Genomic DNA, 27,743 nt, shown 5'->3' with positions numbered 1-27,743 from the left:
TTCAGGCTGCCTCAACAGCTAGTTGCCGTAGTTTCCTTAAAAAAATCAGGTTGGTCCATATGATGTGGTGTAGTATATACTCGAATATTGCACGTAACATGGGATGATCATCAATACGAACGACAAAAAACAAAGTACATCTCTCGATTCTGGAATGGCGGCATATATGTATAGTATACGAAAACATTATGAATGTGTTATATGTCCTTTTTTTTCTCCTTTTACTGATCCAGCTGCGTTTACGCATGAATTTTAATATAAAGATCTGTAGTTCTCATTCGAGAAAAATAAATATCCATTACTTGTCAGTGTCTTTGTGTGTATATACTGTCACTGTAAAAGATAGTTGGTATATAGATTAGTTACTTTTGTGTTGATGACCCTGCCAATCACTGACTTAAATTTTCTGTGAACCATGGGTAGTGTGTGTGCCTATAGTCGGCGTGAGGGGCAAAAATTTAATTAGTTTGGGAGGAAGTTAAGCAGCCTTGTGAACATGGTGCTTATATGCATCAGTCTTCGTTCCTTGATTGCTTCCTGCATATTCTTACAAAAAGTCCTTTTCTTGATTACTTGTCTACAGTCTGGATATTGACAAAGTCAGTTGTGGGACAAACCCAACTGCTCTCCATAAGTTTTTTTTTTTTGGGGTACTAATCTGTTTTTTTATGATAAGGTTGGGCTCATCCATGTAGTGTACACAAATAGACTACGTTTTCTTGTGGGAAGTACACAAATAAGAATCATATTCCCTCCATCTATGTACACAAATAGAATACTATTCCCACCATCTACAAAGTTAAGTAATTTTGAGCTCATGTTAGGTCAGACTATTCTTAGGATGAACTTAGAATCATTTGTATTTGTGGACGGATGCCGTTAGTACAGAATAGCAACACACATCACAAATAAAACAGAAAAAAGGTACCCATAAAAATTATTCCAATGGATTTTGGCCCATCAACACAAACCCAGCCCAGTCCACAAGATCCATGAAAACGTCTTATTACACCGGACAATCTCCGGCTCCGCAGCCACATCATTAATTTCCGTCGTGCGCGGCAGCCACGTCACCCACTCTGTTTACCCACGCGGCAGCGAACATAGCGCCGGCGCCGGCGCCGGCCCCTGCTGCCGGCGGACGCAACGCACGGCGGAGCCGTGAAGGAGCTCGTCGCCGGGGCTGGGCAACCAGGGACAGTTTCTGGGCGCGACGCTGTCGCTAGGAGCGGCACTCGGTACACTGGTGGTTTGCAAGGGAAGAAGGCAAAAAAGCAGCGGGTGAGCGGAATTTTCCGCCGCCGCCGTCCGGGTCCTGGTGAAAGTTTTGCGGTTTGCTCCTTGCATCCTCACGTATTGTTTTACTTATCCTGAAATTTGGAGACCTAATTATAAAAAAATACTTGGGGGACCTAAACGAGAAGACCTCCCAGTCCTTTTCCGAAGACTTTTTTTTTTGAGTAATTCCTTTCCGAAGACTCGGTGCTTTTTCTCCGCGATTTGTAAACAGTGAAATCTTTTTTTTCATATCTTGAACTGGCCTCCACATGTCCCGGGATTGGATATAATAAACCAGCGAAAAATAGAACACTGAAGCACGATCATCTCCTTCGTCCTTCTCCATTGTCAATTCTTCGCTACGTAATCCTAAATCCTAAGACATTGCATTGTGGTCATGTACTCATAACTCATATTGATTAAAAGCCACTGACTACGACAACAGAGGCAACCTTTCCACCGCGTCCCTCCCACAAGGCGATCGGGGGACTCCCTCACGCCGCCACCTCTAGCACCCGCCGCCTCCATCCCTTCCTCGCTGTCATCGGAGCAAGTCTCCGGAAACCCGTGGCCGGCGAGGAAGGCGACGGCAGGGCGAATCGGCCAGTGGGAGGTTCGGGCGTCGGGTGGGATGGCACAAGGGGCCCATGGCCAAGTGGCGCGCCGGAGCTTCCTCAGTGCGGATTCGGTCATCGCGCCACAGGATCTGCCACCCTAGGCCCTCTCCGGCATGCCGCGGAGCATCGCGCGGAGCGGTGGGCTGATGATATGCGGCGGAGCGTCAAGGCAGCGCCGACTGACGGTGAGTGTGGCGGTGGCCTTAGCGCGGGTCGTGGAGGCCGCGTGTGATATCCCAACCCAAGGCTTAATATGATTTGATAGAATACTTATACCAACAAGTTGCAACTTTTTTTTCGAAAGCCGATCTTCAAAGAACTTTGAAATTAAGCGTGTTTGGCCTGGAGTAATCTAGGGATGGGTGACCGACCGGGAAGTTCTTTCCGAGTGCGCACGAGTGAGAATAAAGTGTGCAAAAAAAACTAGTGTTGGTCTGTGAGGGCAGTCTATCTCCTAGAAACCTGCCAGATGTAAGCGGGCCCGGCTCTCGAGTATAAGAGCCAACTCTCGCGGTTTCACGGGTGCGTGCGGAATAGGAGCGCTTCCCGGGTGCGCACGGGTGAAGACAAAGTGACAAAGTGTGCAGAAAAGACTGACCGATGAGGACGTCGGTCTCTTAAGGGGGTGAGGATGTGACATCCCGTCCTAGGGATTAATAGGATTGATAGATACTCATACCAACAAGTTGCAACTTTTTTTCGGAAACCGATCTTCAAAGAACTCTTAGGTTAAGCATGCTTGTCCTAGAGCAATTTGGGGAGCGGGCACGGTGGCCTCGCTCTCCAATGTTGGTGGCTTAGCACGTGATGATGTAGTGGAGGAGAAGCGGGCCCTGAGGCGACGCATGTGTGCGCCGTGTGATGCGCAAGAGGTGGGGGTACACAGCGTGGTGAGTGGAGGCATGGTGGCGGCGGCGTTCAGGATAGGCTGTCGTAGCTGTGGCCTGGGAGTGTCAAACCGTGAGCGTGCATGGGGCGTTCTTGCCGGTGGACATGATAGCGGCGCTCTAGATCTTCGTTTTCCTCGTTGGGGGGGAGGGGGAGGGGGAGGCGTCATGTTGATGAAAACCCTATCCAGTTCTTGGACGAGGTGGTGGCGCCTTTGATGTTGTGCCTTCCTTGGAGGCGTCGTCTTGAGAACTAACTTGGCTTTGGCATTACTGGTCCTTCGGCCATGAATTGCAACAACTGGCGGTTGTCGTATGTTTGTCAGTTGTGGCTATTTACAGTGGACCACGATGGCTAGTGTTGCTTGGCAACGGTCAGTGTGGTGTATGTGGGACCATGTTGGAGGATGGCACTTGCAGTATCGGCATCGGCATTGTGGGACTACTTGGCTTGCAATAGACCGTGGTAGGTCGCTCAGCTGGGCTGGGCTATTCGATGCATTAAATCGTCAGAAGATGGCGCAAGCGACCACTCTGGCTCACTAACATGGCGGCGGAGGTTTTGTGTGCAGGTGAAGCAAGGAGGTGAGGCCGACCTGTGATGACGACTCGGCTGAATTTTTCGAGTTCTGGGGAAGAGGGACAAGGGAACATTACTCACCACCCTGACGACAATTTTTAAAATGGGTCCGTGATATGGAGTGCTGAGGCGGGCATGGCGAGATCCTCGTGTGTGTTGATCCTTCAAGGCGATAGGAGGTGGAGTCCGATGACAGATGTGGCAAGACCCCCACGAATTGTGTTCTCGTGGTGGTGACTGCGAGGCAGCCTGCGAGATGTTCGGATTTGGTGATCTCACTCTATCAGGTGGAGTGTGGTGTTGAAATGGCACTACTACGGATGATCCCGCATGGCGGTGGCCTTTTGTCGGTTTGACACAAGGTCACGCTGTAGGGTTCGATGATTACATGAGCGTGAATGTTGGTGGGTGTCGTGTCCGACGGGGCGGAGTTACTGTTTGGGGTCCGTTTCGTTATTCTAGTTCGACCGAACAGAGTTGTCGTGGAGATGCATCGGGCGGCTTGATTCGATGTCCCAATCCGTCTAGCCTGGGTGGTTAGAGTTGAGTCACTCTCAGCTCGCGTTGATGTTCCAATCCAAAGTTCTGCGACCGTTGCATCGCTGCTCCATTGGTTATCAACCAAGCACAACTTGATGGATCTCGCCAAGAAGGCTATTCCTGCAAGTGAATCGAAGAACACAAGCAAGAAGGGATAAACACGCAATATGAAATTGCAGATGTGTATGAAGCGAATGTGAGTATGGGGTTCAAGCGCTGATCATAAAAGGACTAATCGCCACAGTGGTGAAGAACAAGAACAGAGGCCCAGATTCACTGCAAAAGGACTCGACATCACAGTTACAATGAAGATGACTATTTCTCCATAGAAAACAAGCACTAAAGAAAACTCAAACCCTAAAGTGCGCCGGTTGCTGAGTTTATACCAGAAAAGGGGCGTCCTAAGGTTGGGGGCAACTTGGGGGGGGGCACAACATGGGTTTAAGGTCCGACACAATACAAAAGCCAACTCGGCCCAAAATAGGTGAGGCAACACCTTGTCATGGACACACAGAATTATACACGAACCTTCTGAAGCTGGGACCAGAACTAAAATAGATGTATCATCATCAGATTTCCAATGCATCCATGAGGGAGATATCGCCGTTTGAGTGCAAGTCTGTCGGCTAAATCCGAACCAAATGCGCAGTCCAAGTTGGTGATGACTTCTAGCTTGGTGCTGAGGCTAGTTTGAGCGTGTCTAGCGTGGTGATGTCCTCATCAGGGGGTACGCGGTGTGGCGAGTTGAGGTGCAGTGGCAGCAGTGTCCAGGATGGGCTGCCGTGGCTGTGGCCCGGGAGTGCCAAGCCATGACCATGCATGAGGCATTCTTGCTAGTGGACATGACGGCGACGCTCTAGAGCTTTGTTTCCTCATTGGGGGAGGGGGGTCATGTTGGTGAAAAGCCTATCCAATTCTTGGACGAGCAATGATGGCGGCACCTTTGACTTCGTGCCCTCCTTGAAGGCGTCCTCTCTTGAGAGCTAACTTGGCTTTGGCATTGCTGGTCCTTTGATCATGGACGGCAACAACTAGAAATGGCAAGTTCACCGTGTGGCAAGCTGGATGGGCGTTGCTGAGCCCACGGGGGAGGTGTTTGTGGTTATGGTAGAGGCTGGAGGTTGTCATATGTTTATCAGTGGCTGTTTGTAGTGGACCACGGCGGTTAGCGTTGCTTGGCAATGGTCTGTGTGGCGTGGGACCATGTCGGAGGATGGCACTTCCGGTATCGGCACCAGCATTGTTGGACTATTTGGCTTGCAGAGGATCGTGGTGGGTCGCTCAGTTGGGCTAGGCTATTCGATGCATCAAATCGTCGGAAGATGGCACAAGCGACTACTCTGGCTCACTAATATAGCGGCGGAGGTTTTGTGCGCGGGTGAAGCAAGGAGGTGAGATCGATTTGTCATGACGGCTCAACTGAATGTTGGAGTTCTAGGGAAGAGGGGCAAGGGAACATTGCTCACCACCCTGACAATGATTTTTAAAACGGGTCCGTGATATGGAGTGATGAGGTGGACGTGGCGAGGTCCCTGTGTGTGGTGATCCTTCAAGGCGACAAGAGGTGGAGTTCTGCGGCAGATGTGGCGAGACCCCATGCATTGTGTTCTCGTGGCGGTGACTGCGAGGCAGCTTCCGAGATGTTCGGATTTGGTGATCTCACTCTGTCAGATGGAGTGTGGTGTTGAAGCAGCACTACAACGGATGATCCCGCATGGTAGTTGCCTTCTCGGTGCGGTGCGGTCTGCTTTTGTCGGTTTAACACAAGGTTAAGCTGTAGGGTTCGACGATTACGTGAGCATGAATGTTGGTGAGTGTCATGTCCGACGGGGCGGAGTTGCTGTTTGAGGTCCATTTCGTTGTTCTAGTCCGACCGGATAGAATTGTTGTGAAGATGCGTTGTGCGGCTTGCGTCGATGTCCCGATCCATCCAATCTGGATGGTTTGAGTTGAGTCTGTTTGAGCTCGCGTTGATGTTCCAATACAACCAGCTGGTATTATTTTTTAGGAAAAAGTCCAAATTACTACCTTGAACTATGACCAAAGTCCAAATAACCCCTAAACTATGTTTTAGTTCATTTTACCCCCTAAACTATATCATTTGGTACAATTTACCCCTTGATGGAATTTCTCTTTTTTGTTTCTCCACACACAAATGGAATCTTAAGTTGGTTTTTTACAAGATGATAGCGGACATCATAACATATTTTAGAAAAATATATCATCATTTTTTTCATCATTCTTTGATAGAGTAAGATATTTACTAATATATTCATTCTTGAAATTCAAATTATATAAAACATATTGATGAAAAATTCATAATACATTTTATTAAAATGCATTGTGATGTCCACTACTACCATGCAAAATTTTAAATTAAGATTCAACTTATATGTGGTGGAATAAAAAGAACAAATTTCGTTAAGGGGTAAAATGAACCAAATGACATAGTTTAAGGGGTAAAACGAACCAAAATATAGTTTAGGGGGTTATTCAGACTTTGGTTATACTTGAGGGGAGTAATTTGGATTTTTTCCTATTTTTTATATTTTTTTTCTTTTTGTTATCTAGTTATGTCTCTTATTAAAAGATATAAGCTTCTATTTTTCTGCTTTACCCAAAGAAACGCACTCCGCGACTAATGTTTGTTTAAAAAAAGGCACTGACTACATTCGAACAAGTGAATTCAGTTTTTCTGGTCCAAACCTGTGATTATTGGACTAAAGTTGGAGCAACAAGTGAAAAGCGAATAGATTTTATTTTTAGAGCGATTCCACCTGGCCGAGCGTTGACCTGACTTCAGTAGTGGGCGGAGCCTCAGCCTCACGCCTCCTCTCTCCTTTGCTCGTTTGCTCCACCTCTCTGACATGGCGGAGGTTGCTGCTTTTGCCAAGACTGCGGCTGTTTTCATGGGGAAAACCGCGGCAGGGGCAGCGATTTCCTATTTTGTGAACAAGGCCCTGGGCCGCCTCTCGGCCGAGGATGAAGATCTCCATAAGCAGTTGACGGACAAATTGCCGGTCATCGTGGCAGTCTTCGATGTCGGCAATCAGCCGCAGGTCTGGGAGAACCAAGCTCTGGCTCCATGGATGTGGCAGTTCCGCGACGCGCTGCAGGAGGCTGAGGACGCGCTCGACGAGCTGGAGTACTTGGATCTGGAGAAGCAAGCCAAAGATCGGAGAGCTCGAGAAGTCAAAGGTTGGAAGGTGAGATTATCCTCCCGTTTACCTGACTTCGGCAGTGGATTTCGACGGTCCCTCAGTGCTGTTACCACTGGTGGTACTTCAAAGCGTCTGAAGGATGCTCTGAAGGGATTAGATTCAGTCCTTGATAATTCAGGAAATTTCCTCTCCGTCATCATGAATATCCGTAGTTCTTCGTCTGATACTCAAGATCTGGGCAACACACGGGAGACCACGAGGGAGTTAACAACAGCAGCTGTATTTGGTCGGCAGGAGGAGAAGGGCGAACTGCTGGAATGGTTGGGTGTTCATACACCTGCTGATACTGTAGATCACAAGCTTTTGGTGTGTGCAATTGTTGGCGGCGGCGGCATGGGGAAGACAACCCTTGCCCAGTTTATTTGCCAAGATAAGGTGGTTCCGGATCATTTTGGTAACATGATCGTCTGGGTGCATGTCTCCAAGCGTTTTGAGCCTAAAGTTTTGGTGAGAAGGATCTTGGAATCAATCAACCGGAACAGTGCTTGCTCGGAGGCTTTGGACTCCCTGCAATCGGATCTTACCAAACAGTTGGTGACTAAAAGGTTTTTGCTGGTTTTAGATGATGCATGGGAGGATATGGATGATGAGAAGTGGGAGCAATTTTTAGGTCCACTCAGAAATAATGCTGTGATGGGGGGTAGAATATTGCTCACGACCCGAATGAGATCTGTGGCTCATGCTGTTAAACGTCAAATGCGAGATGGAGTTAAATGTTTGGAGCTGAAGGCTTTAGATCAGGAAGACACTCTGAAGCTCTTCAATCATCACGCATTTGGTAATTCGACCCCCAGTGATAGGTTGGATCTTCGATTGATAGGTGAGCAGATTGCCAGAAAGCTCAAAGGATGTCCTTTCATAGCAAAAGTTGTTGGTCAGCAACTGAGAGACAACACGGATCATAGCAGATGGAACGCCATCTTAAATCAGGATATCCACCAATTTGATGAAATTGGGCCTACGATCACAGAGATGCTCAAAATGAGCTACCAAAATCTTATGAAGTACAGCTTTGCTTTCGATACTGCAGCATATTTCCTCCTGGCTTCAAGTTTAAGATGGAAGAGTTGATTGAGATGTGGGTGGGTTCAGGGCTGATACTGCAACGAGAGAATGGAATAAAGAACCAGGAAGATATTGCTAGGGACAACTTCAACATTCTGGCACGAAAATCATTCTTTTCACTGGTACCAAGAGAACTGCTTGCTGATCCTTCTGAAGATTACTATGTCATGCATGATTTGATGTACGAATTGGCACACTCCGTTTCTAGTGAGGAATGTTCAAGATTTAAAGATGGTGACCACCGTGCCGAGGCACATCGCATATCTCCTAAAGTGCGACACTTGTACATTCAAGGCATAACTTCTGAAATTATCACAATTATTTCTCAGTCCAAGAACCTGCGCACTCTGATAATAGAAAATGAGGCAAGCTCCACACAACAGGAACTCATGTCTGATCTCAAGAAATCTATAAAAGGCAGAACAAGCCTGCGGCTCTTGAAGTTAGATGGACAGGGTTGGTTTGGCATGAATGATGTTGTTGCGGAACTGAAGCACCTAAGATACATCTATATGTCAGCTACCGATGAGCCTAATCTATGTAAGCTCTTTAAACTCTGTCATCTGCAAGTCCTTCGGATCATAAAGATAGACAAAGAGGAAAAAGTGAGCCCCATTGATATTGGTAACCTGCTGAGCTTGCAAAAATTGGATATTCCTAAAAGAGCATTGTCCACAATCCCTCACATTGGAAAATTGACTAGTCTTCGAGAATTGAATGGGTTCAGTGTGAGGAAAAGGGATGGCCACAATATAACTGAGCTGCAGAATTTAGGGAAGCTCCGGAGAATCATTGTTTTTGATGTCCAAAATGTCAGCAATTGCAATGAAGCTGATGCTGCTAAATTGGATAACAAGATGGATATGAAAGTATTATCCTTGAGGTGGTCCCATGGGCAAGGTGGGATTGATGACCATATCCTCAATAAGCTTGTTCCTCACAAAAATCTCAAGCATTTAACTATATCTCAATACAATGGCATTAAGCCACCAATGTGGATTCAAATTCGCCACCTTTCCAATTTGGTGCGTCTCGAGCTTGATGGATGCATAGAGTGGGACAGGCTCCCGCCGCTTGGCAGTCTAGGGGCACTGGAGCATGTTGTTCTTGCACACCTCCCAAAACTGAAATACATTGGTAATTCATCCCATGGTTCTAATGCTTATGGTTACAGGGAGAATTGGACAGAAGGAAATGTTCCTGGCGAATTGCCTCCCCATCTGGTTACATTTGTTGTGAAAGATTGCCCACAACTTTTGGAGCTACCTAATCTACCTTTCAGCCTGCAGTTATTGGGGACAGATGGAGTTGGAATGTCTAGTCTGCCTAACATGTTTGATTTCAAGAGATTAGAGCCACAGCTTTCTACACTGCATATCAGATCTTGTGACTTTTTGGTTTCTCTAAATGGTTGTTTCTTGCAAGAGGAACATTACAAAGCTCTCATGGTTTTAAAACTGTTCCAGTGCTGTACCTTGACTTCACTTCCTAATGCAGCTGATTTTCGAAGAATATCTAAAATGAAGATGGTTGAAATCATTGACTGTAACAGTTTATTGTCCTTGGGTGGGATAGGAGCCCTTTCTTGTCTTCAAGTATTGAAAATAGAGCATTGTAGCAGCCTGATTATATCTTCATCGTCGAGGCTTCCACGGGCTTCAGTAGAAACTTCTAATCTGCAGCTTGAAATGCTTGAAATTGACGACCATCAGTTACTAGATTTGAATCCATTAAGGAATCTGTGCCACACTAAAAGGCTAATCATATCAGGCAGATCTAAAATGGATTTGTTGCCTGAGGGATGGTTATTGCAGAATATTTCTCACATGGAGCATATAGAAATAAGCAACGCGGAACTGTTGCGGTCTCTTCCTTCGAAGATGCATGATTTATATGCTCTGCGGAGTTTGCTTCTACATAACACTCATGTCCTTCAGTCTCTTCCACACATGCCCCCAAACCTGTGGGTACTTGTTATAAATGGTTGTTGCACCGAGTTATTTGAGCGATACCAGGTTGGCGGCTCGGATTGGGGAAAGATAAACTGGATCTCTAAATGTGACATATCCAAAGATGCATGATTGGTATGCAATATTTCGTGCCATCTGTTGTCTCTGATATGGTTGCTGTTTTGCCATTTGATGTTAAGCTCATTTACAGGCCTCTGTCCAATTTTAGACATTGGGTTGACTTTGATTGGATTAATCTCGATGGATGGTATGTGATGGTAGATCTATTTCATGTGCAGCATAAGTAAAATTTTGCATGACCTATGGGGATACATTCTACACGTATGGTATGCAACATATTTATCTTCTCCAGTCTACAGTATATTGCTTTCTCATAGATTACTCAACCTAATCTGTAATGCATGTTGTCTATCAGCATAAAAATATTTGGAGCTAATTATGTCTCAATACCAGTGCTTCTCATGGTGCAACAGTAGAGCGATGAACTCTGGGGGTCAACGAAACCCCCTGCAACCAGCCTGGGTTCAAAGCCAAGGTATCAGTACTCTTCTTTTTGATGAAACCAGAGGGATGTCTCTCCCTCTGGCCGAGTTTTTTCTTTAATTATGAGGCTGAGTGGATGACTATGGGAAAAGGTTATCAGTTGAGTTTGGGATGAAAAGCACTGTTTCTTGCAACAATTTGCAGTTGCTACTCTTGGTTCCCCTGGAGCTTCTATACTTTAAGCTCTATTATCCATCTCTTTGCTTTTGAGTCCTACTCTACTGGTATTAGCTAGTTGCCCAGTTATTAAAACCCTCTTCACCTGTGTGATTTTAATTTATGTTTCTATCATCATTTACATTGTGATCACCTTCCCCTTGTTTCAGCTCATTCATGGTTCAAGGTTTGTTCCCCAAAGAGAGAGCATAATGCAATAAAATGGAGACGCTGGAATGCGCTGTCCTGTGGCTGCTAGACAGAAAATCGTTTCTGAACATGAGTTTAGTTGCTATATACTATCTAGAGTTCTGGACTTGTCGAACAATTTAGCTCTGCATTGTCCGTCGCAGCATGGATGAAATAAGCAGCGAGGACCTCCTTCGAGACTCCATGTTGGTGGACAGCTGATGCTACCTTCTGGTTCTCCATGGATAGGAGGCGAACCTTCTTCGAGGGAAGAAAGAAGTTCTACTGTCTATGTCTTTGAACGATCTGTTTGGCGGAATTAGATGGACTGGTGGGAGTAGAATTGTTTTATGTTGGGGTATTATGCTCTGTACTACTGGATAAGTGGATAGCCTGAGATTCCCCAAGTGTTTTCAACTGGTTAAGTGGTTGACCAAGACATAACCATCTTTTGAGGGATTCCTCTAGTTGATTTGGGTGGTTCGTTATGGGCGTGAGTTTGTCACTGACAGTTTCAGCTGATCGATACTGTCATTTGCCAAACCAAAAATTTTCAATTGTTCTTAACAGTGCCATGAATCATCCCGTTAGGGCTCAAGCGTAGCTGTCCCATTCATGCTTAATCTCTCTGTTTGGTAGGTCTTCACCGACTTCGCCAGTGGTTTGATGAAGTCATACCAACTGTTTGTTTGGACTTCTCCACTGACTTCTCTAGTGTTTTTTTATGAAGCCTTACCAAATTGATAAAGTGAAAATGGTTGCATACAAGAAGCCCCTACGAAGCTCCAAAACGACTAGCACTATTATGAAGGAGCCGCAAAAAAATAGATTATCGGTTTCTCTCTTCCTAAATATTAATTGTCCATAAAATTCCCACTTTGTCGCCAAGCAGACATTACACCAAACATATTGCCAAATAGCTCCAACTCCACCGAAAAAGTTGTTTCACCATTGAAGCCAAAGCCGAAGTTATTTTAGGAGAAGCAAGATACCTATCAAGCAAGCCCTTAATATCGCCTGGTGGCATGGGATTACCCTCTTTGGTCCAAGTTATTGAGAGAAGGTTTGGTATCTCTCTATCTTAAAAATAAATCAGAGGTGAAATATATATTTTCCAAAAAACAATAGTTCTCTAAATAGTGGCGGATCCAGTAATGATTAAAGGGGGATCTGATTTCTTCTTCCTCTCCTTCTTGCTCCTCCTTTCTTCCCAGTGCTGCATCTGCCACTTTCTCTAAAACTAGTAAGGTGACCCGCGCATTTGCGCGGCTAGTATTGCTATTCAAAATATATCTTGTATTTTTATTTAATTATTATTTATAAACTTAATTTTTTCTCATCACATGCTACTTGCTTTAGTAATCAAGAGTGCTTCTCTGCTGCTAGTGTAGTAGTGCCTCATTTTGCATACACCTTTCTTTGTCAGTGATGTGGCCGCATAGCAAACGAACAGCCCTAATACTGTCACGACTGCCTATCTCCTCGGTCCTACTACTATCATTCGCTAGCAATAGTAGTAACATGTTTCTTATCTGCCAACCCTTGCAGTAATGCTTCTCACTGCTCAGTTCAATTGACTCAGTTGTTCTTTTGTTGGCTTTTCTACTTTATGATCCTCTTTGTCGTATATTGCTATTATGTTTAATTCTGTCGTCTGTTGCATGACGTTATGCCCCCATGGCCTAGTTTTTGTTGGGGAACAATCGATCCAAGTTTCTTACTTTTTGGAAGTCAACAAATCTCCATAGTGCAGAGCACAAGATTCCGTTCACGTTCAAGCTTGATGAGCTTACTATACCAATCATGGTCTGATTGATATTGTCATGGTTCCTGATCTACTCGTGGTGTTATTTTTTTTGAGCTTGTGGTGTTAATTGTGAGGTGCGGTAGTGTCTTGTAGCAATGTCGACAACAAATCTTTGCAGTAATATCAAGGACCCTCTCTCGGTAAGGACATGGATGCAGAAGGATTGCGAAAAAGGGTTAGGTTAGATGTGCAGTGGCCTTGTGCTTGCATTGGGTCTGCGGACATGCATATTCAGACATCACCAGTAGGTAGTAGGTGATGAACAGTCTCTAGATTTCATGGATGATGAAGAAGCTTGTGGCGCGGCAGTTACCCTTGCTCTTAGGCTCCAACTCTGTGATCCTCGTCGCTGGCCCAACTTTGGCCACCCTCTCATCATGATCACCGCAAACCAGGTGGTAGTCTAATATAGTGCAAAGGCTAAATTATCTTGTTTATTTTGACTAATAATAATATAATAGTGAAGGTGCATTTGAAATTTTGGTAATATAATAAGATATACGTGTGGTAAAACATATTAATTGGTTGTGTAGCTAGTATTCTATAGGTATGCACGATATGTAGCTTGATATATAAAATGATGGATATATTATATTTATAAATAGAAACATATTTTAATGGCACTGGTGGGTAATTTGTAAATATGTATATGGGTATTTTAGACTAAATTTTTTTTATAATGGCAGTGGTGGGTAATTTTAATTTTTCTTTCTCCGTTTAATGATTCTAGATCTTCAGACCGAACATGGAAGCTCCGTTTGTTGGCCAAATAATATCAAGCCTGATGAGCTTACCATATCAATCATGGCCTAGCCTGATCGATATTGTCTTGGTTTCTCATCTGCTTGTGGTGTTAATTTTTTTTAGCTTGTGGTGTTAATTGTGAGGTGTGGTAGTGTCTTGTAGCAATGTCGGCAATAAATCTTTGGAGTAATGTTAAGGATCCTCCCTCGGCAAGGACTGGGATGCAGAAGGATTGCGAAAAAGGGTTAGATTGGACGTACAGTGATCTTATATTTGCATTGGGTTTGCGGACATACACGTTCAGACATCATCAGTAGACAGTAGGTGATGGACAGTCTCCAGAGTCCATGAAGAATGAAGAAGCTTGCGGCGCGACACTTCCCCTTGCTCTTAGCCTTCAACTCTGTCATCATCATCGCTGGTCTAATTTTGGCCACCCTCTCATCATGATCACTACAGGTCAGGTGGTAGTCTAATATAGTGCAAAACCTAAAATTATCTTGTTTATTTTGACTAATAATAATATAATCGTGAAGGTGTATTTGAGATTTTGGTAATATAGCAAAGATACCCGTGCGTTGCTACCGGTAAAAACTACTTGTATTAACTATAACCATGAAGAAATGAAAATTCTCAAAGATTTCTATTCGTTTAAAGATTCCATTTATAGTATTTAAATGTGAACCTTTGTAGCTAATAAAAAGATGTTAATTGTTTAGTTTTTAATATAAATGTGATATAAATTAGATAGCACCTTCTTCAAGTTTTTTTTCTAGGTTTATTCAAGATTTTTTGGACTTTATTTGCGTGCAGTTTAAACTCAAACCTAGTTCATAATAATCAAAACTATCATTCCTATATAATCATTCAATATAAATTTCCTTCCAATATTAAACATTGAGTCCCTTGTCAATTTCCCTTATCATCTCTAATCTCAAAGTCCGAAAGTCCAAACTTGCTCTTTGACTTTCAAGTAGAGTTGAAAGTCAATACTCAATGCCAACTACCGAGACCTAGACATTGCTATTTGAGCTAATCATCAATTTCAATTTTGAACCATCTGTACAAATTAAATATAAACAATGCACAAACGAACACAATTTTGTTGGTTGTTTCAATGAATTTCTTTCTAATTATTATTAATTGGATTCTACATATAGTCTAAATCATTTGCACCACATTTTGTGAGCTTAATTTATTTTTTTAGATCAAATTTAGGCCCAAATGTTTCATTTGGGTCTAAATTTTAGAACTCTGCTATTTCTTCAACCCGAAGAAGCCCTGCAGCACAAAGCAAGCCGTGATTCTCTTCTCCAAAGCCCTTTCCTCTCCGCCTAACAGTATTGCAACTGCCGCTCCAGACCACAGCAGCACATGCTCTCGATCTCAGCTACAATAGTGGAGACATCTGCTGCCTTTTTGTTACAAACAGACAGCTGAACAGACAGTTTGTATAATGAGCTGTCTATTTAGCTGTCTGCAGGATGATTAATTCATCATTTGACACATAAATTTATGGTGATCTAGTGCATAATTGATCTTTGTAGCCATTTTGTTGCATACATGAGAAAATGAACAATACATACAAAGCGATGGAGTGTTTCATTTTGGGTGTCCGTACGGTTCAAAGCCCATTCAGAAAGCTGCAGACCTACCATTCATCTTCCTCCTGCTATTCATCCCCTTTTACGTAAGCTCCGCCCCTCATTGAAATCCATCGTCCTCAAGCGAGTCCCATTGATTCCTTGAAGCCACACCCCCACTAGCGACCCACAAGTCCATTTGAACCACTCCGAGCTCTCTTCCACCATAGCTGCCTACCATGGTTGCATTTCTTCTTCTGTGCGTCGCCGTCCCAGGGCCTCCGGTGAGATCGATGTCCAGGCCGTTTCCTTTGCGTCTAGTGTCGCGTTGAGGGCAGTGGAGGTGCGTGTGGTGCTTGCAGTTCCGTTGGCTCGCCGGGAGCGGTTCTGGCCGAGTGTAGCGGCTCTGGCCGCCTCTTGCTGCCGCGCCATCGCGGGGAGCCCCGCTCCGTTGAGGCGTGGTCGTGCATGAGGGCGGGGAGAGTTCCTGGAGGCGTGGAGGAACTAGCTAAGCAGCTGTCGGGGCAATCCTCGCCGTAGTTCGGGAGATGAAGAGGGAGTATTTCACAGGAGCGCGAAAGAGATTTTCACGGAGAAGGTGCGAACCTTGCGCGCGAAAGGAATCTCCACCGAGTGCAGCAAATCTTTTGGCGCTGCCATCTCCACACATTGAGCCGTACAACGGGCGGCGGCCTCGTCGAAATGCCTGGAGCACGAGAACAGGTCGTAGATGAACGAGTCGACGCCGCCACTCTAACCGCAGCTCGCGAGGGGGGATTTTGCTAAATTGTGCTGCATGTCGACGGCGATTAACAACCCGTTGTACGTGCCCTAATGCTTCCTCTTGCATCCAATCTGACCAAGAGCGCCCGTGCCGGCTGTTGCCATCAGTGGCTGTGGCACTGCGCAGTTGGGACCGGGTCAATGGGTGACGGACGAAACCGAATAGGATATGAAACTAAAATCAATGCATGTTTCCTTGCCCAGCCGGAATTTTGCAAGCTTCCTCCGCCACCGTGGCGGCGCTCCGCCGCAAGCGTTGCGGGCTCCGCCGTCGGCCTGTCGCGGGCAGTGCGTGCGGGAGCCGCGGGCTCCGCCACCGGCGTGCTGAGTGGAGCCGCGCGTGGACGTGATCTGCGTGCTCCGCCGCCGCTAGCGTGTGGGCGCTACGGCGTTGGGAATCTCCAGCACCGAGCCGCATCTCCGCCGCTCCTGCCGTAGTTCCAGCACCAGGCACTCAAATCCTCTTCCCCGCCACAACACACACGAACGCGAGCTCCAAGAACGCAGCCCTGGTGGAATTTGGATTCAGCGATGGGTTCTAGCATGATTTTGACACGGAACGAACGGACCAAACTCAATAATACCGTAGAAACAAATAGGTAAAAATAATTAGATACATGTGGTAAAACATGTTAATTGTTTGTGTAATACAAAATAATAGATAGATTTATATTTATAAATAAAAATATATTTTAATGGCACTAGTGGGTAATTTATAAACATGTATATGGGTATTTTAGACTAATTTTTTCATAATGGCAGTGGTGAGTAATTTTAATTTTTTTTCTCCGATTAATGTGGGAATTTCTAGGCCTTGAGAGCGAACGTGGAGGCTCCGTTTGTTGGCCAAATAATAAGATAATAAATAGATAACTGAGGATGGGATCAATCTGTAATCGCCCTTATAAATAATTCAGAAATCAGTGAACAATGTCAAACTGATTTGTGATAAAAAAAACTTTGAATTAATTGTGTCTGAAAACTTTGGGAAGATTGTGTCTAAAAATTCTTAGCAATAGTTTTAGCATTATCCAATCAAAATGCTTCCAGATCAATATTCTCAGTCTTTTCAAACACAGTGTGCGATTCCGACATTTTAAAGTCCTCAATATTTTTCTTTTGTGGATCTCTTCTTAGGCAAAGTCAATGGTCGTTCTTTCCATACAAAAGATCCGGGAAAAAATTATTATACATTCACCAATTATATCGCAAATAACAACAGTATGACAAAGTTTACCACAATCTTCTTCCTAATAATATCCATATTATCATTGTAGCGCATAAAATCCATATTCTTAATCTACTCCCACTGTCCACCAATTAATTGTCATCTATGGTTTAGTAATGGAAGTTTGATTCGATTTGTAGAAAATACATGCAATATTTATATCTCTAAAAAATATTTAAAAATTAGATTCAAATGTCTATCTAGTGATATTAGTTATGTACCATAAATAATATTTGTGTATATATATTTAGCCAAATTTGTTTCTTAGGAAGCGAAAACGATGAATATTTAGAGACAGAGGGAGTAGACCGGAGAATGAGAAAAAGGGTAGAAAATATACTAGTAGAAACATAGTACAGATGTACTAGATGTGTAGATTGATCATAAGTAATTAGTTGAGGGTGTTATGTGCGATTTGTCTCTTGTCTCACCTCACATCGCTTATCAAGGCAGTTGCAAAGGCCCTCCTCACGTTGACTTCTCTTTCTCCCTTCTCCCGTCCAGTGGACTAGATTTTTCCTTCTCAGATCCCCCACATGGCGGCAGAAGATTGGCGTATCTCTGAAGGAAAAATGGCGGCGGCGGGTGCAGTCTCGTTGGTGGACGAAGCCTGGCGCTATGGTGCTGTCTCGGTTCCTCACAAGAACATGCTGTTGGAGAAGATCGGAAACCTCCAAGCAGATCTGGATCGGATTGAGTGTCGGCTTATCGAGGGGGACTTCCATTTCGATCACAGAATTCGCTGCTTGTTTGAGGATGTGAAGCGTGGTACCGTGATGTTCAGGGACGCTGTTGTTGTGGTGGATAACGCCATCCACATCCACTACCACAGGTTGGAGGAAGAGGTTGGTAATCTCATCTCCAAGTTTGTCAACAATCTTGCACGATTTGATATTCCAGGGAGCAGCCTGAAAAGGCTGAGGAATACTCTCGGCACGTTACAAGAATATCTGGATGATTCTAATTTCTTTGTTTCCGCTGTGAGTGCCCTAGCTAGTGCTCCGTCAGATGCTCCTGCCCCTAAAATTTATGTTGAGAACCCTAGTCAGCTAGCCACTGATCCAGGTTTTTTTGGACGGCACTGTGAGAAAGAACGGTTATTGCAGTGGTTGACGAATGACACAGCTCAAGACAATGCTGTCTCTGTTTGTGCGGTGGTCGGGATGGCTGGAATGGGGAAAAGTACACTTGCTAATATAGTCTGTCAAGACCCGAGCATAGTCACAGGATTCGGGGTCGATGCCTCGTCCCTCGACCCGGGAACGTCGTTCCGATTCGAGGGTCGGGGTCGAAGAGGGTCAGTGTCCCATTCAAGGTTGGATCGTGTCCTGGTTTGAAAGGGGTCGCAACCCCATTGCTAGCAGATTTAATTGGGATAAGGAGGTTAAGGACAGTGGATTGGTGTGGATTTTGTTAGACAATGAGCTGAGTACATGTAGCATGGTCTAAATGTACTCTTTTATATGTTTCTTATATGCTTGTGCAGATTAGTTTCTTCATTAGTAGCACATATATAGTTTTTGTCTTTATCGACCCGAAGATATCGACCCCAATGAATTAGGGTCGCGTCCCACATAATAATTTATCGTTCCATAGATGTATACTCCCTTCGTACCACAATTTTATAAAATGACGACCCTCGACCCTCGACCCCGTTCCTCGACCCGGTCGACCCAGGAACTTTGTGACTATGGACCCGAGGGTGTCCACTAAATTTCAAGCTGTTGTGTGGGTGCCCGTGTCTGTTGATTTTAACATAGAAGCAATGGTAAAAGTTATACTGGAGTCAATTACTGGTAGACCACCTGCATACTCTAGCATGTTCCTTCTGCAGAAGTCTCTTACAGAAACTCTCAGATATAGAAAGGTTTTGGTAATCCTAGATAATGTCTGGGAAGATAACAGTGTTGAAAAATGGCAAACATTGGTGGATCCTCTAAAGGTCTGCAAGAAAGGAAGCAGAGTCCTTCTGACGACTCGGATGCAATCAGTAGTGGATATGGCATCTGCTGCTATAGGAACTGCAGCTGAATACCTGAAACTGGATGACTTGGACGAATATGACAGTCTCATGCTCCTCAAAAGCCGACTGCCTTCTCAGGTTGCTAATAATCTTATGTTGATTGCTGAACAGATATTGAAAAAGATTGGTGGATGCCCTCTAGTAATAAATCTTGTTGCTTCGTGGTTGGGGTCACATATGGAGACCCATCATTGGATTGCATTACTACAGAAAGGCTGGCAGCACATTGAAGAAAAGAACATCATTATTGAATCTTTTAGATTGAGCTACAATCGCATTCCTAACGAACTGCAAGCTTGTTTTAGTTATTGTAGCTTATTTACCAAAGGATACAAATTTAATAAGGGAGAATTGTCAAAAATGTGGAGTGGTTCTGGATTGATACCTTTCAGCTCATCAAAGCAAGAGAATATTGGCATAGAGAAAACAAAACATGTTAACATGTTAAGTGCAGAGTATGTTGGGGAAGAATACTTTGATACACTGGCAAGAAAATCATTCTTTTTCTGTATGCTGGAAAAAGATCCTTCTACTGGAGATCAGAATGAATATTATGTTTTGCATAGTCTAATGCATGATTTTGCAAAACTTGTCTCTAGATTGTATTGCACAAGAATGGACAATCCTGGTTTTCCTTATGTCTGTAGACACACCCAACACCTGTCTGTTTCGCATGGCAGTAATTTACGCAGAATCAGTGTTTGTTTTAAATTCTTACATACCCTTATCATAACAAATGAGTTTTGTCCTGATGAAGAGACTGACCATGTTCTTGGGAGTGTTCTGCAGTTATTAAGACAGTTGCGTCTTCTATACTTGGATGTGCCATCCTTGTTTCATGCACTTGATGGACTTAGCAATCTAACTCAGCTCCGTTATCTCCTTTTGTTTTCGTGTGACGAGTCGCATCTGCACAAAGTCTTCAAACTCCATCACCTTCAAGTGTTCAAGCTTAAGCACTTCACAGTTACAAAAGGAAACAGCATTCATATGCATAACTTACGTTGCTTGCGCTGTCTGGATGTTCCTGATAATATGTCTTCCAAGATACATCAAATTGGGAAGTTAACTTCACTTCAGGAGTTACATGGATTTGACATGGTGAAAAATTATTTTCAGAGGTCAAAATCATTGGGGGATGTAAGAAGCCTTTTTCAACTCAGCCTCAGAAATCTTCAAAATGTCAGTGATTGTGAAGAAGCTATGGAGATCAAACTAAAAGATAAACATCATATGGAGTTTTTGTCCATGTCATGGAACAAAGATATGAAAGAAATATTGGATCACGATGACCAAGTTATTGATAATCTCGAACCAAACAAAGAAATTCGGCGCCTGCATATTCATGGATACGATGGAGTCAACCTTCCATTTTGGATTGAGAACTCAACGCTCATCCACTTGGTGTCACTTGAGCTGGAATACTGCATGAAATGGAAGAGCCTGCCCTCGCTTCAGGAGCTTAATTCATTAAAGCATTTGAAGTTGGAGAATCTTTTTCAATTAGAATACATAGGTACAGAACCTGAGCTGCAACTTGAGACCGACGAATCAGAGGATGCTTGGTTGCCACCATTTCTCAGTACTCTGAAAGTTCGATGGTGTCCTAACCTCAAGCAACTTCCAGCTATACCATGTACCCTTGAGCTATTAATGATAAAGCATGTTCATCTTGCATCTCTCCCAAGAATACATCAGAGATATACTGGTGCCAGGTACTCACAATCAGTAAAATCTCAGCTTTCTTTTCTGCACATTGAAAGTTGCCCACATTTGACTTCCCTGAACAAAGGTCTCCTAGAGCAGCAGGAACAACTTCATTCTCTTACAACATTATCTTTGAGACATTGTGAAAGGCTACACCATCTGCCAACAAGGGGTTTTGCAGAATTACACCGCCTGACTTCACTAGAAGTAGTTGCATGTCCTATACTAAGGGATGTTAACACCAGAGGCAGTCTGCTGCCTACCTCACTCATGAACTTGGATGTGAACCCCTGTGGTGATACAGAAGCTTCCATTCTCATGGCGCTGCAGAACCTTAGTGCTCTCAGAAGATTAACATTGTTCAATTGCAGCAATATAGAGGAATTACCATCAGTCAAAGTCTTCGGGACTCTGAACAATCTCATTGATGTGTCAATATGTAGATGCAAAAACTTGATATCCTTGGGTGCTATTGGAGCAGTTGCCTCCCTGAGAAAGCTGTCAATCCTATGCTGTGATAAGATCAGTTTTTCACACTCACCACAGGATGGCTGCTGCTTTAAGCTACAGAAACTCAGAATTGACCGTCAAGCTCTGTTATTGATGGAGCCACTAAGGAGCCTCAGACACACCAAAGAGCTACAAATTGGTGATGATTATGCAATGGAGTCCTTGCCCGAAGAATGGTTGCTCCAGAATGCTGCTTCTCTACATTCCATTGAAATAGGAGTTGCCGAGGCTCTGCGCTCCCTGCCATCTGAGATGAAAAAGCTTGGATCACTACAGAATTTGCATATAGAAAGAGCCCAACTAATTCAGTCACTCCCTCAACTCCCTGCCTCACTCCGCAAGCTGGCAATCTGGGGCTGTAACACATCGTTTCTGAAGCGTTATGGATCAGGTGGTGAAGACTGGGGCAAAATTGCCCACATTGCAGCTGTGGATATCAAGGCCTACTCTGAAGGTGTGCTTTATTTATCTTCTTCTTTTCATTTGTCTGATGTTGCAGCCAATTGTATATTTGATCATACAGATATTTGTGTCTCAACCACCCATAAGTGTGATTGTTCTATCACATAATGTCCCTGCACAGAATTCCATAAAGCGGTCCACATTAGCTTATGGATTTCTAGTAAGGACAGCTTTAATTTTTAGAAACTCTTTCTAGAAGCAGAATTATTTGATCAGTACAACTCCATCATCTATCAAAACCAAAGGCCCTAATATTACCTGATGGAGTCTTATCTTCTATCAAAACCATCAGTCCACTGCATTGCATATTGTAGCACTTGGAAAACATTAATAGTACACTACATTTGTCTTGATTTATTACAATAAGATAATCGTATATTTTAAGTTGTCTTCTTCAGCTGCTGCATTAGAAATTGTATAATGGTGTCCTGTAGCATTTCAGCCTTTTGTAGTGCTAGCATTTCCATAGACAATGAAACACTCATTCTCCAAGTCCTAAAGTGGAGAATATTCACTGTAAAAATGTATTTTTCCTGCAGCATTTTAAGTTCCCTTTGAAGCTATTGCTTGTTATACTTTACACTACACAGAATCTTAACATACAATTACCTGATCAGGGACGTACTATGGTGATGATCAGAGTCAAGATTTCATCAATAGCAACAGCAGTCGTCCATTCATCATGATAGACTGAATACGGCACTGTTGAGTGGTGAAGCATTTATTCTGTACTTGTACTTCTATCAGGACTCGTGAGACTGGAACAAATAGTGGCTTTTAGGCAAAAGAGCAAAAAGAAACGTACTGGGAGTACTTGGCTAATAAAACTGCCAGTTCTTGTTCTGTGTTGGCTACTGTTTTGTACTACCTTGGTTCTAAATTACAATTCATTTTGACTTTTCTAGATACATATACTTTTTTATGCATCTAGACGACACTATGTGTAGATATATAGCAAAAATTAAGTATCTAAAGTGCCAAAACAAATTGTAATTTGGAACGGGGGAGTACTAACGATGGGCCGATTAATTCTTCTCACTCCAAAGATTTTGATCATCACATTTGCCATGTACCATACCAACCGTGGAGATTTGGTCACTCTAAAGATGTGCTCGATCTGTTGCCCGTAGCTCCTCCTGTGCTTCGATAGAGGAGAATCTGGACCAAATTCATCTCTGGCTCGACAAGTTTTTTCCTGGAGATGGTCCGGCATTTTCTTGCATCTCCAGTGGTACAAGTGGCAAATCCTCAAATCCTTATGCAAACAGAGGAGGATGTCGGGCGAACCGGCGAAAGCATGCACCTTTTGACCCTTTCAAATTCAAAAGTTGGTAATCATCTCCTTTCAAAAAAGTTGCTTATAACCTGCAAGAGCGATTAAATATGGCCAGATAGATTGAGTCGGAGGCGGCGAGCTCGTGGCCGCGGTACCACCCGTCGAAGTACGCGCTCGACCCACGGCGCCACGTCGTAGCGGTGCACCACCCCGCCGAGCGGCGGCTCCTCCGCCACGGCGGGCACGACCTTCTCGCGGCAGAACGGCGCGTCCCCGACGCACGGCTGCCCGTAGGTTTAGAGGATTGCAGCTGGACTTTATGGTTTGGAATAATTTGTAATCTGCCTATGGCTAATTTGTTATAAATGTAACAGGGCAACTTGTGGGTCAGTGGCGGAGGTAGGATGGGAGACAAGAGGGGCTGAATCAATAGAGTTGTTAATTTGTACGAAGATTTAATAATGATTTAATATTTTTGCTACAGTATTTTAAGTGTGATTATTTGTTTTAGGGGGGGCTGGAGCCCCCCCAGCCCCCCTGTGCATCCGCCGCTGTGTGGGGTATGTGTTTCATATGCTGTTAAGAGGAGTGCGACAGCAATTGTAGGTATGCCAACGAAAGATATAGCATCATCCATATCACCAGTTTAATTGAACTCACGGGATCATTATAAGCACCAATTTTCATTGAGTTCCAACTTCCAACTTACAGGGAGCACTCGCAGACCACAGGGGAAGTACTAATGGTCCTAGGACGCACACGAGCTGCTTGCGCTCGTTGCAGTAACAGACATAAGACATCTATTTACAATTCTGATTGTATTAAATGGTATGTATAGTTCAATGAAAGTCCATTTCACTACAATGTCAATCAGTAAACTTTCTGAACCTGTCATTTGGCAGCATTTCACTCTAGCTTTCAATCAGTCTTTGATTGTTTCGACGACGATTGTGGGAGGTTATACAGAATCAGACCCACCAGCAGCACCACAGCACCAATGATGAAAGACGTGCCTAGCTCTGCGCCATGAGGGATGTAGGGCAAAGGAAGCGAAAGGATGTAGATTGATATTGGCACTACAGCAGAAAACGAACATGACTCAGCATGGTCGTGAATAAATTCATTTTATCTGGTGTGTACCACCCAGTGGCACCACAACCATTGACCATGAAAAATTGGAGAAAAGCAAGGTGCCAGAAAAGGAACCTGCTGAAGTTGATGTAAGGGAAGCAACAACGGCAGATGACATCTTCACCAAATTGAGGAGTGAGATATTGAATGCCATATTCACCACTATAAACAGCAAGGGCAGGAATGGTGCTCCTCCACAATCTATAAAACAGCAGCGATCAACATGCGCATACAGATACATATAAATGTAAGTTAGAAAGAAATATTCCAACAATAAGATATCCTTAAACTATCATAAATCACAAACATAACATAAACAAGTCTGTGTTTTCAAGTTTATCAGTCCACACAAGTCTTACACATTACATTTTGCTACTGAGCTAGCCAAAGTGTACATGTTGTACTACAAGAATATATAAATTAAATGAAAATATCCAATTACGTGAAAGAAGCATTACCAATGGGACTTTCCCCAACATTTAAGAAGCACTCAGCACCACCATTTAGGTAACCAGGAAGCTCAGCAAACTTGATTCCCCTCAAGTTAGAAAGAAATGGAAGAAGAAGAAAGACAAAAAGGGCCTGCAAAAGAATATAACAAAACATGTTTTTTAATCCAGGTTCAAATACATGATGATGCAGTGAAGCATTGAGCAAGTAATTCTAGACCAATTTATCCAATTCATAAGGTCACCTGAAATCCAGATCCAAATGAATTAACCACAAAAATGTCTGGACGCATCCCCTGTGCAAATATTTCATAAACACAGTATTGTTATGAACAGTGATTTGACCATGAGGTAATAAATCAAATCACTGACTAATCAACAGAACGAAGTGTCAAAAATATGCCTCGATCCCTGAAACACGATCATTTAAAAAAAAAAGCAAAATGATAGATGAAAGAAAGAACCTTAAGACGTTCTGCACCATCTATGAAAACAGCCTCCTGTCGTACGAAATGTACCAAGTCTCAGCACCAGCAGCAAAAGGAACAACATGAGACAACTTAAGCAGCCATACCTTCAGAATAGACGCACCAGCTTGAAATGCTGACGATATGATCATCAGTGCTGGCCAAATTAACTGGACTTCAGATAGAAATTGCCCCTCATTTGCTCCACTAAAATATCCAAGTTTTGTGATAGCCATAGCCAAAATCATAATTTACAAACATGGCAATAACAACTTTGAAGAATCAATAGGATAAAATAACTATTATTTGGAAAACTATAGCTGATAGCAGTGAAAGACCCAAATGCACGTATACAACTTTTCCTCCAAAAATATGTTATGCCACAAGGACCAGAAAAATAAAGCAGAGTTTTCAAATGGCATACCTTGCAACAGCGAGAATCACACCAGAAGTTACTAGGAGGCAACCAATTATTTGTCTCGCAGAGTACGTCCTTCCCAAGAGCAGGGCAGAGAAGATAAGCTGCCACACTAGAAATGACTGCAGCATAAATTCATAATTACGCAGCTATTTTCAACACAATTCATTGGCCGTATGGATCTAAAAAACTGGAGATACAGTTGCATTAGGTTCTAAACATGCATAGCACGGAAGGATTCACAAAAACAAATGAGGCAAAAGAACTACGCATATAGCTGAAAAAATGTAAATGGCGGATCAAAACCAGAAAGCTTACCTGGGACAGTATAGGGATAGCAGGTCCAGGCAGCATGGCTGCAAAATTCAGAAATAACAACCAGTTAAGCAATCAAAATGAACTCTGAAAATTCTGCAAGAAACGCAGTCTTTTTTTTTGCCTTGTCTTTTCGATCAAGCGGGAAATACAATTTAATCTGCCACAATTGATTACACCATCCTGCGGCGTGTAAGAAAGCTACCTCCAGCGGCCATGCCCGAAGCGACTCCGAGCGCCTCCAGCAACCCGATGGCAACGAAGCGGCTTTTGGGGAGCGCGAGCATGTCCCGGGTCACCACCCCCGCGCGGTACCTGGCGTAGAGTATCGAGAAGTACACGGCGACGTACCTGCACGCGCAAATCAAGAGAAATTAGCTACGACGTCAAGCGCAGTGAAATCCGCCCGCGCATTCCGTCGAGCAGAGAAAGAAGGGGGGACCTTGGTATGGCTTTGCTTACCCGAAGGTGGTGAGCTGCGCGAGGAAGAAAGGGTAGGCCTTGAGCGGCACGAGCGCGAGCTTGTACAGCACGCGATTGGCGACGGCCAGAGCCACCACTGCCGCCGACGCCGCGGCGGCGGCCGCTGGCGAGGAGCCCATCGCACACGGCAGGGCTACGCCACCAGGCTATTCAGCTGATCGAGGGAGCGTTGGGCTGAGGTGGGCTGGTGGGGAAAGGTTACGGGAGGAGGAAGGACATTGAAATGGAATCACCGGACTCGGAACCGGGCATGGGAAACCTTGGGGATGGCGGCGGCGGCGGCGGCGGCCGGCGCGTGGATTTCTTGCCGTGGGAGTGCGGGAATCAAACCGTCTCTGCTCTTGGAGTATTTATGATTAGACCCCTGGACTTTGTCCCTATTGGCCTTTTGCTTTTTAATGATAGTATATAGGAAAGGGAAAGTTCCGTAAGGAACCTCAGATAATTCGAGAATTACAGTGCAAGCATTTGACGACCGTGCGCTTTAGCTTTGGATGAAACTTCAACCGTTGACCAGATTACGTGGGTGTAGCATTGAGACTCTAAAATATTGGGCTCAGCAAACAAAAAAATGTTATAGATATAAAAATAGAAATTTCACTAAATTTTTATTGACTTGAAACAGTGGCAGACGTTAGATTTAATAGGAATATATTTCTCATACTTATCCTATTTTCAAAATTTTAAATTATACTAATCATCACTACTACATAATGGCTGATTAGTCCCGATTGGAAACCTTAGATGTCCTGATTTTCCAACAAGGACCACCAATCCGGGACTAAAGCTTGGGGGCTCCAACTGGTGTAAAAGGTTCCTCCCAGTTCCCTACAGACCCCTAATCGTTGGACCCAGAACTAATAACATCATTAGTTCCGAACCCAACAACAGCCGCGACAAATATCAAAAATGGAAGAGAGGTTTTGTGTAGTGCATCTATTATCTCCGAGGAGGTAGTAGTTCATCTTATCTAATGAATCTAGATCTGGATATATAAATGAAGTCCACACTCGGTTCGGAGTAAAATAGCGTAAACCTTAGTTAGTTAGTTGCACACAAGTCATATGCTCCTCCATCAAAAAAATGTAGCTACCATAGGACTATTGCACAAATTAAAGGCACGGGATTAAAAGACTATAGCGACCATGTAATTAACTACCCAAACCAAGTGTTCATTTATTGTGATGTGTATTTTCGACTGAACACTGTTTGCAATCCACCATTGGATTCAGAAATAATTATATTATGGAAATAAAATTCGAATGCTAAAGCTATGTGTATTCTGAGATGGAGGGAGTGAAATGTTTAGAT

At 43.8% G+C, this 27,743-nt stretch overlaps 3 protein-coding genes across 6 annotated transcripts; 2 read left to right on the top strand and 1 right to left on the bottom strand.

Moving 5' to 3' along the window:
* The first annotated feature begins 6,694 nt into the window (after positions 1-6,694).
* Positions 6,695-11,534, top strand: LOC120666316 (putative disease resistance RPP13-like protein 1). 4 transcript variants are annotated; one of them, XM_039946136.1, is made up of 4 exons: positions 6,695-10,272; positions 10,367-10,484; positions 10,612-10,693; positions 11,028-11,534. In XM_039946136.1, exon 1 carries the CDS (start codon positions 8,182-8,184, stop codon positions 10,267-10,269), a length of 2,088 nt encoding a protein of 695 aa, XP_039802070.1. In that variant the 5' UTR covers positions 6,695-8,181; the 3' UTR covers positions 10,270-10,272; positions 10,367-10,484; positions 10,612-10,693; positions 11,028-11,534. The 4 variants fall into 4 exon arrangements, with proteins under 4 accessions (XP_039802070.1, XP_039802071.1, XP_039802068.1 ...); XM_039946137.1 differs by having other exon boundaries at positions 10,574-10,693; XM_039946134.1 differs by having other exon boundaries at positions 10,349-10,484.
* Positions 11,535-17,650: 6,116 nt separating this feature from the next.
* Positions 17,651-22,803, top strand: LOC120666315 (disease resistance protein RGA2-like). Its single transcript, XM_039946133.1, has 3 exons — positions 17,651-18,399; positions 18,885-21,885; positions 22,511-22,803. The coding sequence occupies exons 1-3, from the start codon at positions 17,728-17,730 to the stop codon at positions 22,585-22,587; spliced, it is 3,750 nt and encodes a 1,249-aa protein (XP_039802067.1). The 5' UTR covers positions 17,651-17,727; the 3' UTR covers positions 22,588-22,803.
* A 1,011-nt stretch (positions 22,804-23,814) lies between these two features.
* LOC120666314 (protein CLT2, chloroplastic-like) lies at positions 23,815-26,811 on the bottom strand. The gene is made up of 10 exons (XM_039946132.1): positions 26,412-26,811; positions 26,155-26,300; positions 25,953-25,990; positions 25,641-25,756; positions 25,324-25,423; positions 25,214-25,249; positions 24,995-25,045; positions 24,759-24,882; positions 24,376-24,501; positions 23,815-24,245 (listed from the first exon to the last, which is right to left on the bottom strand). Exons 1-10 carry the CDS (start codon positions 26,549-26,551, stop codon positions 24,088-24,090), a joined length of 1,035 nt encoding a protein of 344 aa, XP_039802066.1. The 5' UTR covers positions 26,552-26,811; the 3' UTR covers positions 23,815-24,087.
* Between the last annotated feature and the right edge of the window lie 932 nt (positions 26,812-27,743).

The sequence above is a fragment of the Panicum virgatum genome, chromosome 3N (assembly GCF_016808335.1).
Source record: "Panicum virgatum strain AP13 chromosome 3N, P.virgatum_v5, whole genome shotgun sequence".
NCBI classification, from domain to species: domain Eukaryota; kingdom Viridiplantae; phylum Streptophyta; class Magnoliopsida; order Poales; family Poaceae; genus Panicum; species Panicum virgatum.
This window is presented reverse-complemented; position numbering and strand designations above follow the sequence as displayed.

Coding starts and splice junctions, on each gene's coding strand:
- LOC120666316 (XM_039946136.1), top strand. CDS start 8,182: ATGGAAGAGTTGATTGAGATGTGGGTGGGTTCAGGGCTGATACTGCAA.
- LOC120666315 (XM_039946133.1), top strand. CDS start 17,728: ATGGCGGCAGAAGATTGGCGTATCTCTGAAGGAAAAATGGCGGCGGCG. Junction 18,400..18,884: donor TTGCTAATATAGTCTGTCAA/GACCCGAGCATA, acceptor TTTGTGACTATG/GACCCGAGGGTGTCCACTAA. Junction 21,886..22,510: donor TATCAAGGCCTACTCTGAAG/GTGTGCTTTATT, acceptor TTACCTGATCAG/GGACGTACTATGGTGATGAT.
- LOC120666314 (XM_039946132.1), bottom strand. CDS start 26,551: ATGGGCTCCTCGCCAGCGGCCGCCGCCGCGGCGTCGGCGGCAGTGGTG. Junction 26,301..26,411: donor GCGCAGCTCACCACCTTCGG/GTAAGCAAAGCC, acceptor TTGCGCGTGCAG/GTACGTCGCCGTGTACTTCT. Junction 25,757..25,952: donor CTATCCCTATACTGTCCCAG/GTAAGCTTTCTG, acceptor TTTATGCTGCAG/TCATTTCTAGTGTGGCAGCT.